Below are 16176 nucleotides of genomic sequence, written 5' to 3'. Positions count from 1 at the left end.
TCTATTGCTGTTTTATCCTGCACTCAGTGTTGCAGCTTCTACAAGTGATCTTCTTCTTTGGGGAGCCTTTACAGGGCTTCCACTTGATCCGAGAAGCTCCCTACTTTACTATCCAAGCCCCTACCCCACCCCCTAAGTTTCTAGTTAGCCGATTCCTTACCGGGATCTGGCAGCTTTCTGTGGCCCCTCATCCGAAACAGTTAAAATCCTGATGTGTGGCCTTGTTCAAAAGGCTACCTCACTTAGTGATTCTACAATGAAGTTGGGTTATCTTCATCTGATGGGGAGGAGGATTCCAAATGTTCTCTGTTTTCATTAGAGAAGATAGGTAGACTGCTGAAAGTGCTCCTCCTGGAGGATAGTAGCCCCTAGGTTTCCTCTGAGGACCAGTTTTTCTAGACTTAAAGAGTCTTTATGTAATCATACTCCCTCAGGAGTTTCATGGCTTTGGAGTGGAAGGCTCCTGAAAACCAGCCCTTTAATAACAGAAGTTTTAAGGTGTTATATCCTTTTCAAGAGGACAAGCCAACCAACTGGAGACCAACACCAAAAGTGGACATCGCAATATCCAAACTCTCCTGGCGCTTGGTAGTCCCATCTGAAGATAGTGCAGCCCTCAAGCATCCCATAGACAGGAATTTGGATCTAGACCTAAAGCACAGTTATATGTCTAGAGTGGAGCTAGCTTAAGTTGCTATTGCCCCCAATGAAGTAGGCCTTGCCCTAAGAAATTAGTTTCTTCAACTGCAAGAAGACATTCATCATAGAGTCCATAGAGATGATCTCTTAAAGGTCTTTAAAGCTATTTCTCTAGGCTTAGATTTTTTGTGATGCTGCTGAGCAGAATTCTAGGTTGGCTACAAGATCCATGGTTTTAGTAACAGCAGGGCACAGAGCCCTGTGGATAAAACTTTGACTTGCATACAGCGATTCTGAAAATGTCCTATGCGCAATGGAGTATCAACCTGACAGGTTGTTTGGCACCCAGCTTTATGAGCTAATGAAGGACTTGTCCCTCAAAAATGGCAACTACCTTACAGTCCCTGCCAAATCGAAGAGGAGAAGGCCCCACAGGTATCCCGATTCTCCGCCTTTTTGTCCCCCATCACCAGATGGGGAAGCTTCCAGGGCTCCTTTAGGCCAAAAGGGTTCACAAAGAAAGTCTAGAGGCCATGGTAGACCATCTACCCTATCTCCTGGTAAAGTTGGGAATTTTGTCTCAACTCTCCTCCTGGTCGGGGACAGGCTCACTCTCTTTTACCTTCAGTGGCCATTCAGTTCAGCTGCCATAAAGCACACACCTTGCAGTACTGTCTATACAGACAACACAGAAAGGAAGTGTGCGTCCACAATATGTTAGATTTTAAAAAATAACAACCCCATTATTTCTCTTCTACAAACTCATATTTAATTTATGAAACTAAAACCCTTTAAATTAATTTGATCTAGCTATGTGCCCAGGAGCGTAACTATTTGAGGTGTGTTGTGGTCGCACCCAGGCCCTTGAGCAACAGGGGTCCTAATAGGTCCCTCTGCCTTAAAGAGGCTCTGTCACCACATTATAAGTGGCCGGCCTATCTTCTACCTAATGTGATCGGCGCTGTAATGTAGATTACAGCACTGTTTTTTTATGAGTTATGACCTATTTCAGCTTTATGCTAATAACGTTCTTAACAGACAACTGGGTGTGTTTTACTTTCTGACCAAGTGGGCGTTGTGGAGAGAAGTGTATGATGCTGACCAATCAGTGACCAATCAGCGTAATACACTTCTCTCCATTCATTTACACTGCACATAGTGATCCTGCGTTGTTCACTATGTGCAGTCACATACACACACATTAACATTATTGAAGTGTCTTGACAGTGAATAGACATCGCTTCCAGCCAGGACACGATGTCTATTCACATTCCCGACACTGGTAACGTTTGTGTGGGATTTACAGCACAGCAAGCGTGATCTCGCTGTAAATGACAGTTTACAGCGTAATCTCGCGAGATCACGCGTGCTGTGCTGTGCTGTAAGTCTCACACAAACATTACCGAAGTGTCGGGATTGTGAATAGACATCCGGTCCTGGCTGGAAGCGATGTCTATTCACTGTCAGGACACTTCAGTAACGTTAATGTGTGTGTATGTGACTGCACATCATGATCTTGAAAGATCACTATGTGCTGTGTAAATTAATGGAGAGAAGTGTATGACGCTGATTGGACACTGATTGGTCAGCGTCATACACTTCTCTCCACAACGCCCACTTGGTCAAAAATTAAAACACGCCCACTTGGGCATTAAGAAAGTCATTAGCATAAAGCTAAAATAGGGCATAACTCCGTCAAAAATTATCATTTTTCTAAATAAAAAGCACTGTTGTAATCTACATTACAGCGCCGATCACATTATGTAGAAGATAGGCCACCTATAATGTGGTGACAGAGCCCTTTAAGTGAGGTGAACAGTACTGTAATATATAATATTTTCGGGGCCATATTACAGATTTTGCATTGGGGCCCAGGAGCTTCAAGTTATGCCGTTGTATGCACCCATATGGCAGATGAACTGAGGACCAGCAAAGACTAAACCTGTGTCTCTTGGAAGAGATAATCATGTAGTATGTCACAAGCAATCCATTGGAACAGTATTACTCAATTCATGCAGGATATAACTGATAGCTTTTAATGTTAATAGCCGTTGTCTGCTGTTTTTACGTTTAATTTGCTTCTTGTCTTTTTAAAGTGCATTGTTGCTCAGTGTAACACATATCATTATTTTCATCCCATAGAAGTAAACCTAATCTGCTGGACATGGGATCCCTGGTGATTAAGCCAATCCAGCGAGTAATGAAATATCCTCTGTTGCTTTGTGAACTGCTGAACTCCACTCCCGCATGTCACCCAGACTTCAGGACACTACAGGAAGCCTTTACAGCAATCAAAGACATTAATGGCAACATTAACGAGCTCAAGAGACGGAAGGATTTAGGTACAGTAACAGCCAGTATACGTTACACTTTAATGGAGAATTTCCACTCACCTATACATAGCATCAGTACAGAGTGGCCGTGAACTACTATGTTATTTGACAGTTCAGCAGACTGCTGCCTGCACCACTGGCAGGTCCCACTGTGGTCTCCAAACCATCTCTGCCATTACTAAACTTCTTTTTCATGGCTTCTCTTCTTTCCTCTTACCTGGATCAACCTCTTATCAACCGATATTTCCTCTTCGAGGCCCGGGATTGACAGTGATTGCCGTGATGCTCCTTTCTCCTCCTTTGGAAGATGTTGTGCAGTTGTTGTGGCTGTGTACAAATCAGTAATGGAAAAATATAATTTTGATTGATATGAACCTTCTTTTATTCTCAAAGATGTTTTGCAGCAACTGGTATGTTTTTTATAGAGTAAAAAATGCTCCAACATCTGCACAGCATCATTTACAACAGAAGATCAGTCATTGATTTATTGACATGAAGCTAAGGCACCATGCACACGACCGTAATTTTCATCCGTAATTACGGACCCATTCATTTCTATTGGCCACGGACACCTTTCTGTATTTTTCCGGATGGGTGTCCTTGCTGAAAAATGATAGAACCTGTCCTGTTCTTGTCTGTAATTACGTCACGGACTCTCCCATATTTACGTAAGTGTTGCTATGCAACATTTGGTGACATCATTTGCAGCCTCCCTCTTTTTTTACGGATCCATATATACGGATCAAATACGGATACACTACGGGACGTATTTGCGGATACCTTTCCATATATACGGATACGTTACAGATGACTACGGATCAGTATTTACGGACAGTATTTACTGATAGATGAAAATATGGTCGTGTGCATGGGGCCTAAGGCTTCATTCACATCTGTGTCGGGACTCCGTTCATGGGTTATGTCGGACCTTTCCGTCAGGGAAACCCATGAACGGAATCCAAACTGAAACAAATGGAAACCATAGGTTTCCGTTTGCATCACCATTGATTTCAATGGTGACGGAACCGGTGCAAATGGTTTCCGTTTGTCTACGTTGTTTAAGGGTTCTGTTGTTTTGACGGAATGAATAGTGCAGTCGACTACAGTATTGATCTGATCCGTCATCATTGAAATCAATGGTGATGCAAACAGAAACCTATGGTTTCCGTTTGTTTCAGTTTGGATTCCATTCATGGGTTCTCCTGATGGAAAGGTCCGACGGAACCCATGAACAGAGTCCCAACTCAGATGTGAACGAAGCCTAACATTTTACCTCAAAAAGAAGGTTTGACAGCAGTTGAAGGTGTGTACTAAAAGTTGCATTGCCACAGCTGCTGCAGATATCATAATCAACACCTCAGCTGCTGAAGAACATCTTTTGGATGGGGAGGGGAGGCTTAACATGAATTAATCGTTGATTGGCCTGACAGAACATGAAGCTTTTTTGCATACTTTCGGAATTCTAAGGCATCTTTTAACATTGGTTTTCTGTAGTAGCCGCGTTATTTCTGATATCAATCTTCACACCAGCATTAAAATATCTTCTGTAAATGCTTATTTTATATTAAACAAATTTTTTTCTTAAATGGACTAAATGTACCATTAAGTTATGTAAATGGAATTGCCTGCAAAAAAATAGAGTCTATGCAAATGTAGCAGGTCTGAATTTGTCATTTAAGGGTAAGGACACACGTTGCGGTCACAGGTGCGTTTATGTTGCGTTTTTAAACCGCAACAAGTCATTTTTCAGTAGAAGTCAATGGTGAAATGTATGTTATGGACAGGCTGCTGCTATTATATTACAATGTGTTTTTTGTGCGGTTTACTGCATCTTCATAATGTCCCACCGCGTGCAGTTAATGACCGCGCTGCCAAAGTTGTTGTTGAACTGCTTGCGTTTTTGCTAACAGTTCTGCAATGCAATGTAATGAACTATACACAGGAAGCACCTAACAAACTCCAACACGGGTGAAAACTATGTCCATCAATTATTTCCTTTACAAACGCAACAGAACTGCAGCATTACAGAGACAAAAAACGCATGCAGTGGACCGCACGTGGTTTTCAAACACAACAAAACCGCGTCAATGACATACCGTGTGGCCTTACCCTAACAGTTCTGTGCATAACTCAACAAGATTACCTGAAGTTCCTATGGAGAACCACAGGTAACACGTGGTGATATCACATTGAATAGTGACAATTGAGAAAATTAGTCCTGCTACACCTGCATGTTTCCTATACTGGACTGCAGCATGGGATATGTAACCAGATAGCATTGGTCTAGTGGTATGAGATATTCGCATATGAATAACATTTTTCTGCAGGAGACCTTTTGCAGGTTACATAGTTACATAGTTACATAGTCACATAGTTAGTACGGCTGAAAAAAGACACATGTCCATCAAGTTCAACCAAGGGAAGGGAAAAGGGAAGGAAAAATTTCTACACATAGGAGCTAATATTTTTTTGTTCTAGGAAATTATCTAACCCTTTTTTAAAGCCATCTACTGTCCCTGCTGTGACCAGCTCCTGCGGTTGCCACAGAAAAAGTTATATATAATTGAATGAAGTTACGTTGAGTCCCACCCAGAGGAGTAAATTAAAGCTCCTAGGACCCAATTCAAAATATGTACGGGGGCACCCCACCTTCCATGTACCACTTATAAAAAATACCGGTGACTTCTTATGCAGCAGAAGGGCCGAGTGGGACTACTAAGGCCATCCTTATATGGTGGATTTTCCCGTTGGTTTTGGCGTAGAAACCACGCTTATTAGGTGACCTACATACATGCGAAAAAAAACTTCCTATTGCTTTTAGTAAGAAACTTATTACATACGGAATTGTAAACTGTATTCCGCACAAAACCACGACGGGTAGCCACGCGCTGATTAGTCCCATTAAATGGGGCTGATCTGCGAGTGGGTCCGTGGCAGTTTTACCTTCAAAACTGTGGCAGAAATCTGAGGGGCAGCCTGGATTTCTGCCGCTGTTTGTCGGGCAAAACGGCAAAGGATTTTCCTGTCGGAAAAATCCATTGTCTTAACATAGCCTAATGCTGCTCATAGCTATGTCCCTGGTCCCACCGAAATATACACCAAATGTTGCGTACATCCTTATTTTTAATCTCGTTCTGTTAACCCTGAAACTTTGTGATATAATTGCCTACATTTCTAGTGTATTGTATTTTCTAATTATGAGAACATCTCTGGTGTCATAACCCTTGACTTTGAGCCTGTTGAACAGCAAAACACAAAAGAAACAAAACCACAAGCTTCATTATAGTTTTTGTCGTTTGTTCCAATAGTCTGCGGCCACAAAATGTTCCCTGAACGCCAAACCTTTGATTATCAATAGATTAATCCTCTTCTATGAATCCAGGCTAGGTGCTTTTTTGACGTTGATGTCAATATAATATTACAGAAGGAGTTTGCCCTTTAACATCTATGTGGTAATATTTGATGCCTTTTGATATCTTATATTTTTTCAGTGCTGAAGTACAGGAGGGTAGATGAAGAAGAATCTCTGAAAGACAAACTTTCCAAGCTCAGTATTCATTCAATTACAAAGAAGTCAAAGAGGGTGACCAGCCACCTGAAGATACTGACAGGTAGAGAACAGGTAGGTTCAGGGCCGTATTTACAGCTCACGCTGCCCTAAGCGCTAAGCCTGAATATTCACCATTAAAGGCCCATTTACACTCGCCAATTATCGTCATGATTCGCTCGTTTCTGAGCAGTTGTAATGATGATTGGTCAGTGCTAACAAAGGAGAAGTACAACGATCAAACTATATGGGTTCAGCGTCCTGGCATATATATGTTTATACTGTATATTTATTAGTCCTGATATACAGTACGGCTGTGTCACACTGTGGTCCGATGATCTGCAGGGCGGTATCTGACTGACTCTGAGTTGGGTGAGTGAAGTGGACAGCGCTTCTTTAGTGGTGCATTGCTCCCCCGTCTGTGCCATCCTCCTCTATGTGAAAAATGCCACAAATATCACAACAGTAGAAAATGCTAATCAATCGGTATAAGTACTACTTACATTGTCTGTACAGCTGTTTAGTCACAAACTACTGCAGTCAGCCTGTCCGATAATCTGCAGGGCCACCCGTATCTGACTTTGAGGTGGGTGAGCGGATATGCAGAGTCTTCCTCAGTAGTGCGCTGTGAGTGTCTGCAGACTGCAGGCTGTGATTAGTTGAGCAGCAGACAGTAGCCCCTGCTGACTGCTGTTCAATCTATCAGTGCAGTGCTCACATCATACCACAGAGAGGAAGAATGTCACAAAACAACGCTTAGGCCCCATGCACACGAAAGTGAAAACTCCCATAATTACGAGCCGTAATTACGGGCCCATAGACTTCTATTGGCCAGGGGTACCTTCCCGTTTGCTTACGGGAAGGTGCCCGGGCCGTTGAAAAATATGGAACATGTCCTATTTCAGGCCGTAATTACGGCATGGGCAGGCCCATAGAAGTCTATGGGGCTCCCGTAATTACGGGTGGCTACGTGTGTGCACCCGTAATTACGGGAGCGTTGCTAGGCGACGTCAGGGGATAGTCACTGTCCAGGGTGCTGAAAGAGTTAACTGATCGGCAGTAACTCTTTCAGCACCCGGGATAGTGACTACCTCTGGAGTTAATAGTATCAAAAGTTAACTTACCCAGAACTCTCTGCTTCTTCCTCCAGTCTGGCCTCCCGGGATGATGTTTCATCCCATGTGACCGCTGCAGCCAATCACAGGCCAATTACAGCCTGCAGCGGCCACATGGACTGCCGCGTCATCCAGGGAGGTCGGACTGGATGTCAAAAGAGGGACGCGTCACCAAGACAACGGCCGGGGGACGTATGAACTTCTTTTACTTTCAATGGCTGCGGAAACTCTGCCCGAAAGGGCTGCCCCTTCTCTCTATCCAGCACTGATAGAGAGAAGGGGCTGCCGATTAGTGCAGAGAAAACGGGTCCGCAAATACGGGTGGAATACTGGTGACAACGAACCCGTATTTACGGGCACGGATCCGTAAATACTGGTGGAATACGGGTCGAATACGTGTGACAAAGGACCCTTATTTACGCCAGTATTTACGGGAGGAAAAAAATACGTTCGTGTGCATGGGGCCTCAGTCCGTACTTTCCTGGGCAGAGACGGGGCAGGAATAGTGGCTGGAATGCAAAATACAATCTGGAACTCCCTTTAGTGGCTAGTACATGGCATTACCTCAATTCTGGTAAACACCCCCCTGACGTCACATGACGCCTAACTATAGGAAAGCCCATATAAGCCTCTCTCTGAGCACCAACAGGTGCCAGAGTATCAGGTAATTTCTACCTAGCGCCAGCTTTATACTATACCTGATCTGGCTTCCTGTGTTATGTCTCTGCTTGCATCTCTGATCTCTGCATCTGTTCCTGTAATCCTGAACTGCATCCGTGTTAACATCTGCATGGTTCAAGGCCCCTTTTTTATGGGACGCGATCTGCAGATTCCCCATAGCGAAGTCCAAACAGCCTTGTGGCGGGCCCTGGTGAATACCAGGGGGTCTGTTAGTATTGACGCCTCAGTGCTTTTAAGCACTACTAGAAGCTGGCGAAAAGGAATCCCATCCTCCCTGCCAGGTTCGTGACAAAGAAGGAGCATTGATTGTCTCCCTCTGCTTGCGTCTGTTATGTGGACGGTGCCCCAGACCCCTGGAAAATTGCCGGTCCAGCAGGAGGCAGGGGAGGGCTTGAGAAAAAAGTTTCTTTGTACCACTTACAGGAATTATAGTGTTTAGATAAAGCACACATATTGCATGAAACAATATATCATCTAAAGTTACTTTCTAGTGAGGCATTGTCAAGTTAAAATTATCACTCAGTAGAGCGTGCTGTACTTGCTATACAGACTTACAAGAAGACAGAATGATAAAACTAACATAAAGGGCCAAAAATCACATGTCCACTAAGAAAGAAAAAAAATAAAAGTTTGGGTTCAAAATCCCTTTCTAACCCTCAGGGGTACAGGAAGTTGAGATATGGGGTTCTGTTTGTAGGGGCTAGGAACTAAGTGGCTGATTTATCCCTTCAGTGAAATTACGCTGCATACAGCAGCCAAGATCTCGACTACTGGGACCCCTGTAAATCTTACTTTAGAGGAGACTGGGAGTATCAGCTTTACTTTAGTCAAATTTTCAGGTTTTCGCTGGACTGTGTCTCTGTGAACATTATATATTAGGCTCAAAAATGATTTGTACAATTGAATTATGTAAAATTTTGCTTATGTAAAATTGTGTTTTAGAGGGAAAATCTTTTAAATTGTTGCTGCTTTTAATATCTTTGGGAAATAACCAACAATGTTGTAAAATTGTTGTAGATGATTAAAACATGTGCAAGAATATAAAATAGAAAGTCACAAATTACCAAACCTATAGATTATATTTTTCATTAGGGGCCTTGTATTTTTTATTAGCCTCATATAGTCATTTATCCCTAGAAATTGTATATCCTGACAACCCCTAATAATAGTGGGTGAACGGGTTGATTTGTGTAATTTATTTTTTAGCTAAAATGTTTTCCTTCGCTGATATTCTGTAACAAATTTTAGGTGAAAGACCAGATTTTTAACAAAGAAGAAAAAACATTCAGAGGTTTGGAAAAGACTGTCAGATCCTGTGTTAAGAACATTTCGTGTACGCTGCAGCTCATGCAGGTGAGAATTTATGTGAGCTATACGTTCTTTTGGCTGCTAATATGGACAGTTATTGGTGATATTATGTCTCCCGCTATTTCAATATCTAAATATATGCCCTTATCTGCCCAAACTCACCCATACTTTTTTGGGCCATTTTGTACCTGGCGCTCTGATGTGCTTTTCTATGTTGATATGCATTATTACTGTTAAATCTATTGAATTTTTCTAGGATGCTTTGCCTCTGGCTGGCCAGAATGTTATTGGGCTACAAGATTTATTGTATGATGACACCCAAGAAAGTCATGACGATATAAACCTGCAAAGCAGTGTGGGAATACAGTATGAGCCACTGGTGAGTTTACCTTTCTCAATACAATAAGTATAATTGCTAAGCAACACAAAAAAAAATCAAGAAAAGGAAAGCACTGGACGACAAATGTCAATTTCTTAACCTCTCCAAGTCACGGTTTGTTTTTAAAGGGGATTTCAAATATCAAAGTGTTATAAAACAATGATTGGTGGATGTCAGGCTGTTGAGACCCCAATGATCTAGATTCAGGATTGAATTTAGTCCTGCCTGCCAGTGAGGACCTGGTATTAGCAGTACATGCTAAACATTGACATTGACAGTGTATCATCAGTTTCGATGATGCTAATTCATAGGTGACAACCAATATGGCAGATCCTCTTGTCATTTTGGGTCCTGCTGTAAGTTATCACCCTGGTTGTAAGGCCATTGCATTACTTTCCTTGACTTTGAGTCCTCTGTAGTTTTTTTTTTCTAAAAAGAATTTCCGAAGGTTTCAGGAAATGATTGGCACAGGGTTTTGACCGTAGCATTCAAATGATGTATTTTACTTAAACACTTATATAAAACACTAACGGTTCGTGCACGGAGGCTATGCGGAAGCACACAAAGCCGTAAAGCTGCCCATACACATTAATTAAATGTCAAGGGATCCCGCTGACAATCTAATGTATATATTGGCAGCTGGACTGTCTCCTGACATCTTGTGGTAACAAGGACCAGACGTTTTTCTTCTCCCAAAGCTTGTTGCCTAAGCTGTCTGGTTGCTGCTTATCCCCCTCTCCTTATGGCAGTAAACATGCAAGCTCGGACAATCTCAGTATGCATGTTTATGAAGAATTTGGGGGAGAGCATTGTTGGCTGAACTTAACCTACTTTGTGGGTATGGCCAGCTTAATGTACACTACACGTCAATGCAGCCTCCAAACACTTTGGTACCACTCTGCATAGACCTGTTTGTGTTTGTTCTATAAAAACACTGCTAGCATTAAAGTCTTTGATGAATCTCACATACAAAATCACTAAATGGTTATTTTGGGTGTAAACAATTGGAAAAAATCAACACAATTTTAATTTAGAGGAGCTTGACTTTTTGTATAGTTTATGCATTGTAGGGACCGTCCATATTATTTTTATATTTAGTAACTGTTGCTTACAACGGTGGTATTACAGAATTGTAACATTGGCTATGTATATGTTCTGTAGAATAGCATTAGGATATGAAGCAAGGGCAAAGGATACCATAAATATTTATTTTACCTAAAAGTGCTTATTTCCACTGGGCAGTCCTAAAGGCCAAAGGGGTTGGATAGCTAACCCTCTATCATCCAGATACATATATAATATTCTATGTGATAATATTGTCCGCTTATTTATTCACTTATGATACCCTTTTATTACGAAAAAAAAATCAACTCATTTTATTCTTAAACAGATTTCTAGATATTAAAGCCAGATTAATTAAAAGGCAGATTCCATTTCTAGATAGGTATCTGAATTAATGAACATAATTATACACAAAAATCATAGGAACATAGACAAAGTGAAATTTCATATTAATGTGGTTAAGATTGACCTATCCAAATGAATGTGATTACTAGTGACTTATCCATACAATCAGATTTACATGGTGATCTACAATTTAATGAACATGCTAATATAAGACTATAAGTATGGCAAGAAACATCATCTAACTATACAGAGCAAGCCTTCCAAATAAGCAGTTTGGTATCTGTAAGGCTACATTCACACGAGCGTGACAGATTTACGTGCATAAAAAACACGCGTAAATCTGTCTGTGTGCTTTGCTAGTGGCATGTGTTTTTCACGCAGTTGAGAGCACTTATTTTTTCTTTTTTAATGTATTTGATGCGTGAAACACGGACAGCACATGGATGTGTCCGTGGCTTGAACACACCCATTGACTTCAATGGGTGACTAGGTGCCCATCAATATAGGACATGCAGTGAGTTTCACGCAACAGGCACTTTTTGCGTGAAAACGCACGCATGTGTCAATAGCCCCATTGAAATCAATGGGTCTGTGTGCTGTGCGTTGTTTCATGCTAGTCTGAATGAGGCCCAAGTCGTTTATTTTGAATAAATTTTATTTTAAAAGCCCGAAGATAAAAAGGGTTAAAGGAGTTCAACTTGACAGCCCCTTTCCATATGCCCTATTAAGACACATGGACACTATAGAGGGGGTCCTCCTTCACCTCTTTGTTAGCCAAATATGCACATGCGTTAAGACCCTTTTACACAGGCCGATAAGCGGCCGGTGCAGCGAGCGCTGATCAACGAGACATCGTTGATCGGCGCTCGTTTGCTCCTGTCACACGGAGCTATGGATGGGGACGAGCGGTCGTTACTCTGATCTCTCGTCCCCATACATTATTATCATGTCAGCAGCGCGTGTCCCTGTTTACACAGGGAGATGCGCAGGGGCGTAGCTAAAGGCTCATGGGCCCGGGTGCAAGAATTCAGCTTGGGCCCCCCTACCACTCCCCAACACCACCACCATCATCAGACCCCTGCGCGCGCCTATGCCCAGACGCCTTGCCCAACAGCCCCCATAGTATAATGCCCCCACACAGTATAATGCCCCATAATGTATAATGCCCCCCCATAACAGCCCCGTACCGTATAATGCTCCCCATATCAGCCCCCCATACAGTATGATTCCCCCATATCAGCCCCCATGCAGTATAATGCCCCCCCCCCCGCAATATCAGCCCCCATACAGTATAATGCCCCATATGTGCATAATAGAAAAATAACATAATTACTTACCTACCCACGTCGGGTGGAGGATCCTTCGCCTCCTTCGGTGTGTGCTATGAATGACTCAGCGCAGGCAGGCGCGATGATGTCGCTACATCCCGCCTGCCTGCGTCGAGCCGCTCAGGGCATAGTGAATGCTGGATCAAGGCGATGTCAGCTCCTTGCACCAGCATTGAATGGAACCGGGACCTCGGTGAGTGACTCGCGACCCCCCGGAGGTCTTCACACAAACCCCCAGGGGGACGCGACCCACAGTGTAGGGGTGTCACGATACCAAAATTTGCACTACGATACCGATACTTTGTTTACTTTGCCAACAGTAATAAAAAAAAATAAGTTATTTCGTTTTCTGATGTGAGGCACGAGGTGTGATGATGAATTTTGAATGTGCCTCACATTAATAGTAATTAACCCCATCATGTTTCTCAGTCATAATGGGTTAATGTGTAAGGTACATCATGGGGTTAATTACTGTTAGGGCTCGTTTACACGAGTGTGATATACGTGCGTGCGACGCGCGTGCTTTTCACGCGTGTCGTACGCACCTATATTAGTCTATGGGGCCGTGCAGACAGTCCGTGAGTTTTGCTCAGTGTGAGTCCGCTGAAAAAAACTCACGACATGTCCTATCTTTGTGTGCTGTTCGCGCATCACGCACCCATTGAAGTTAATGGCTGCGTGAAAATCACGCGCACCACACGGAAGCACTTCCGTGGGACGCGCGTGATTCGCGCAACTGCAGTCAAAAGTATGAATGAAAACAGAAAAGCACCACATGCTTTTCTGTTGACAAACATTCAAACGGAGTGTCATCATAATGGCGGCTGCGCAAAAAGCATGCAGCCGCACATCATACAGGGCTGACACACGCAGCTGTTAAGTGCCTTTTGCGCACGCAAAACGCCGCGTTTTTTGCGTGCGCAAAACGCACACGCTCGTGTAAATGAGCTCTTAATGTGAGGCACATGAAGGTTAAATTCATCATCGCACCTCGTGCCCCACAATAAGTGATAGAAAGCAGTTTTTATTTTATTTTTTTACAGCGTACATATCATAAATGATGCAAAAAAATTGTTGTGTAGGTTATTACGGCCGCGCCAATACCGAATATATGTATATTTTATGTATTGAGACTTATTTTAATGTTTATTGTAAAAAAGCCGTATGTGTATTTTTTTTATTTAACTTTACTTTGTTTTTTAAACTTTAATGTACTGGCATATATAAGATATATGCCAGTACATTAGCATGTGCACCGATAGTACACAGGCAGTTGTTAGGACATACCTAAGTATGCCCTAACAACCGGAAATATGGTCAGACAGCACTGGGGTCCTTCAATGGACCCTGGGCTGTCTGCCCATATATGGTATGTCCCTCAATCGCGTCACAGGAATTCCCTGTGACGCGATCCATAGGCATCCCCCATTCTCATTTTCTCCTGAATGCTGCAGTCAGCTGTGATCGCAGCTTTCAGGGGAATAGCGGTGGAGAGGTTTCTCTGATCTCCGCCGTTATAGAGCGGGGCTGTTTAATACAGCCATTGCCCCGCTCCTGACATTAAGTGCGTGCGCGTAGTCAGCATGAGGTGATGTGGCTGGCGCTGCACTAATGAGCGGCGGTTCAGGCATTGAGGACAGAACATGGGGGTGTTTTGCAGCGCACCCGCCATGTTCTGTCTTCAGTGCCGCAGATCATTAGTGCAGCGTCGGCCGAATCACATCATCCTGACGGCGCGCACATGTCAAGACTCAGGAGCGGGGCAATGGCTGTATTACACAGCTGCAGCCGCGCACTCATACATTCATGTGTACTATACTGTATTGTGTTGGATTGTGCAGTTTGCGGTGGAGAGAGGAGGGGGGGGGCTGTGATTTAACGCTCCCCCCTCTCCACCGCAAACAGCACAATAAAACACAATACATTACAAGGCGTCACAACACATTACATTACATTACATTACATTACAACACATTACAACGCATCACATTACATTACAGACTGCAGCTTACCTGGAGTCCTCCGAACCGACTCTTCCACTCCACTGTCTGGAAGACGTGTCACGTGAGAACACGGTCACATGGTACACTAAGTGTACCATGTGACCGTAGTAACCAGGAAGTGCCGGCTTCACGGCACAGAAGATTTATTTAGGAAGTTTGCTGTATGGCAACGGGGGCCCGTGGGCCCCCAGGCTTAGGGGCCCGGTCGCAACTGCGACCCCTATAGCTACGCCACTGTAAACGTGGCAGTATGGGTCATCTGTTATTTCTCTGATGAAAACAGGATAAGTGTCACTAGACACCTACCTTTACATAAGATTTGCATAAATCATCAGGTGAATTGGTCAACATTGGCCATAAGGGATGATAATTGTATGAAAATTTTATGAAAACGATCATGAGCAACATCCACTGAGAAGTTGCTCTGTTATGTTGTGTTTTTTTCATTAATTTCACATCTGAAATTATAAATATATGGCGTCACAGCCCGTTAATAGCCCATCCTTTGTCACTTTTTCAATGTCCATTATGGGCTTTTCCTTACATTTGTGTCAAAAAGTCCCCTAACTGGCCAGTTTAGTCTGGCGTGTTTATAGAGGGATCATTTATATGAACGTTCTGACATACAATTGTTCAACCGCATTGCTGACAATTTCTATCTAATGTGTATACGTAGCTTAAGTATGCCTAGTCCACTTCAGATGCTTCAATAAAAAATACAGTCAAATTAATGAAAACTATTGGTTTCCCTGTACAAGGACACAGAGTAGCCAAGCACAGAATAAAAATAAGCTTGGCATTAGACGTGACCAAATATATCATTTTATATAGCATTTTAGACTTTTTCAATTCTGTCCTTCATTCTCTGTAAAATAGATGCATTTACAATATTTTCTGGTTCCCTTGTTTCGCAATGCATTTCAATGCCCTCTTTTCTTTACTTCCCCATGTTTTACCTATAACTGCATAGTATGTCTTGTAATTTCAAGTGTTCTTTACCGTTGCAAAAGTTGTAAAATATTGTCCACACTTTCCATAGTTTGGTACTACTTGTTTGCTCAAGACCTACATGGTCATATGAAATACATTGTAAATAAATGTTTTCATGTTTTATGTAGCCTTTTTTTACGTTTTAAGGCTTTTCTGTATTTTACTAACTTTTCATGTTTACTGGAGGCTTTATGTTATATGCATAGTAAACAATATACTGCTCATATGTGGGGACCTGGGCACGTATTCGTTTTCATGATGGTTTCAATGATATAAAAAAAATATTTAAAGAGAACCTGTCACTAGGTCACATAAGTTGAACTGGTTAACTGACTTGAAAAACGCTGTCTCCCTGTTTCCAGTACCTGTCCTACCATTTCCAGAGATACGGCCCACTGTATTGTCTCCCTATATGCTAATTTGCTGTAGTTAGCCAAAGGGGCGTG

General features: G+C 42.6%; 1 protein-coding gene across 1 annotated transcript in view; it reads left to right on the top strand.

Annotated features, from left to right (window-relative positions):
- Positions 1 to 952: 952 nt before the first annotated feature.
- The window catches only part of LOC142735826 (rho guanine nucleotide exchange factor 38-like), a 40594-nt gene continuing 25370 nt past the window's right edge, over positions 953 to 16176 (top strand). The window contains exons 1-5 of the mRNA XM_075849616.1: positions 953 to 1074; positions 2782 to 2981; positions 6464 to 6594; positions 9564 to 9668; positions 9880 to 10002. Coding sequence (XP_075705731.1) covers positions 953 to 1074; positions 2782 to 2981; positions 6464 to 6594; positions 9564 to 9668; positions 9880 to 10002 — 681 coding nt within the window. The remainder of the gene's footprint in view (positions 1075 to 2781; positions 2982 to 6463; positions 6595 to 9563; positions 9669 to 9879; positions 10003 to 16176) is intronic.

The sequence above is a fragment of the Rhinoderma darwinii genome, chromosome 1, assembly GCF_050947455.1.
Source record: "Rhinoderma darwinii isolate aRhiDar2 chromosome 1, aRhiDar2.hap1, whole genome shotgun sequence".
Taxonomy (NCBI): domain Eukaryota; kingdom Metazoa; phylum Chordata; class Amphibia; order Anura; family Rhinodermatidae; genus Rhinoderma; species Rhinoderma darwinii.
Note: the sequence above shows the minus strand (reverse complement) of the source record. Positions and strands in the feature narration are given on the sequence as shown.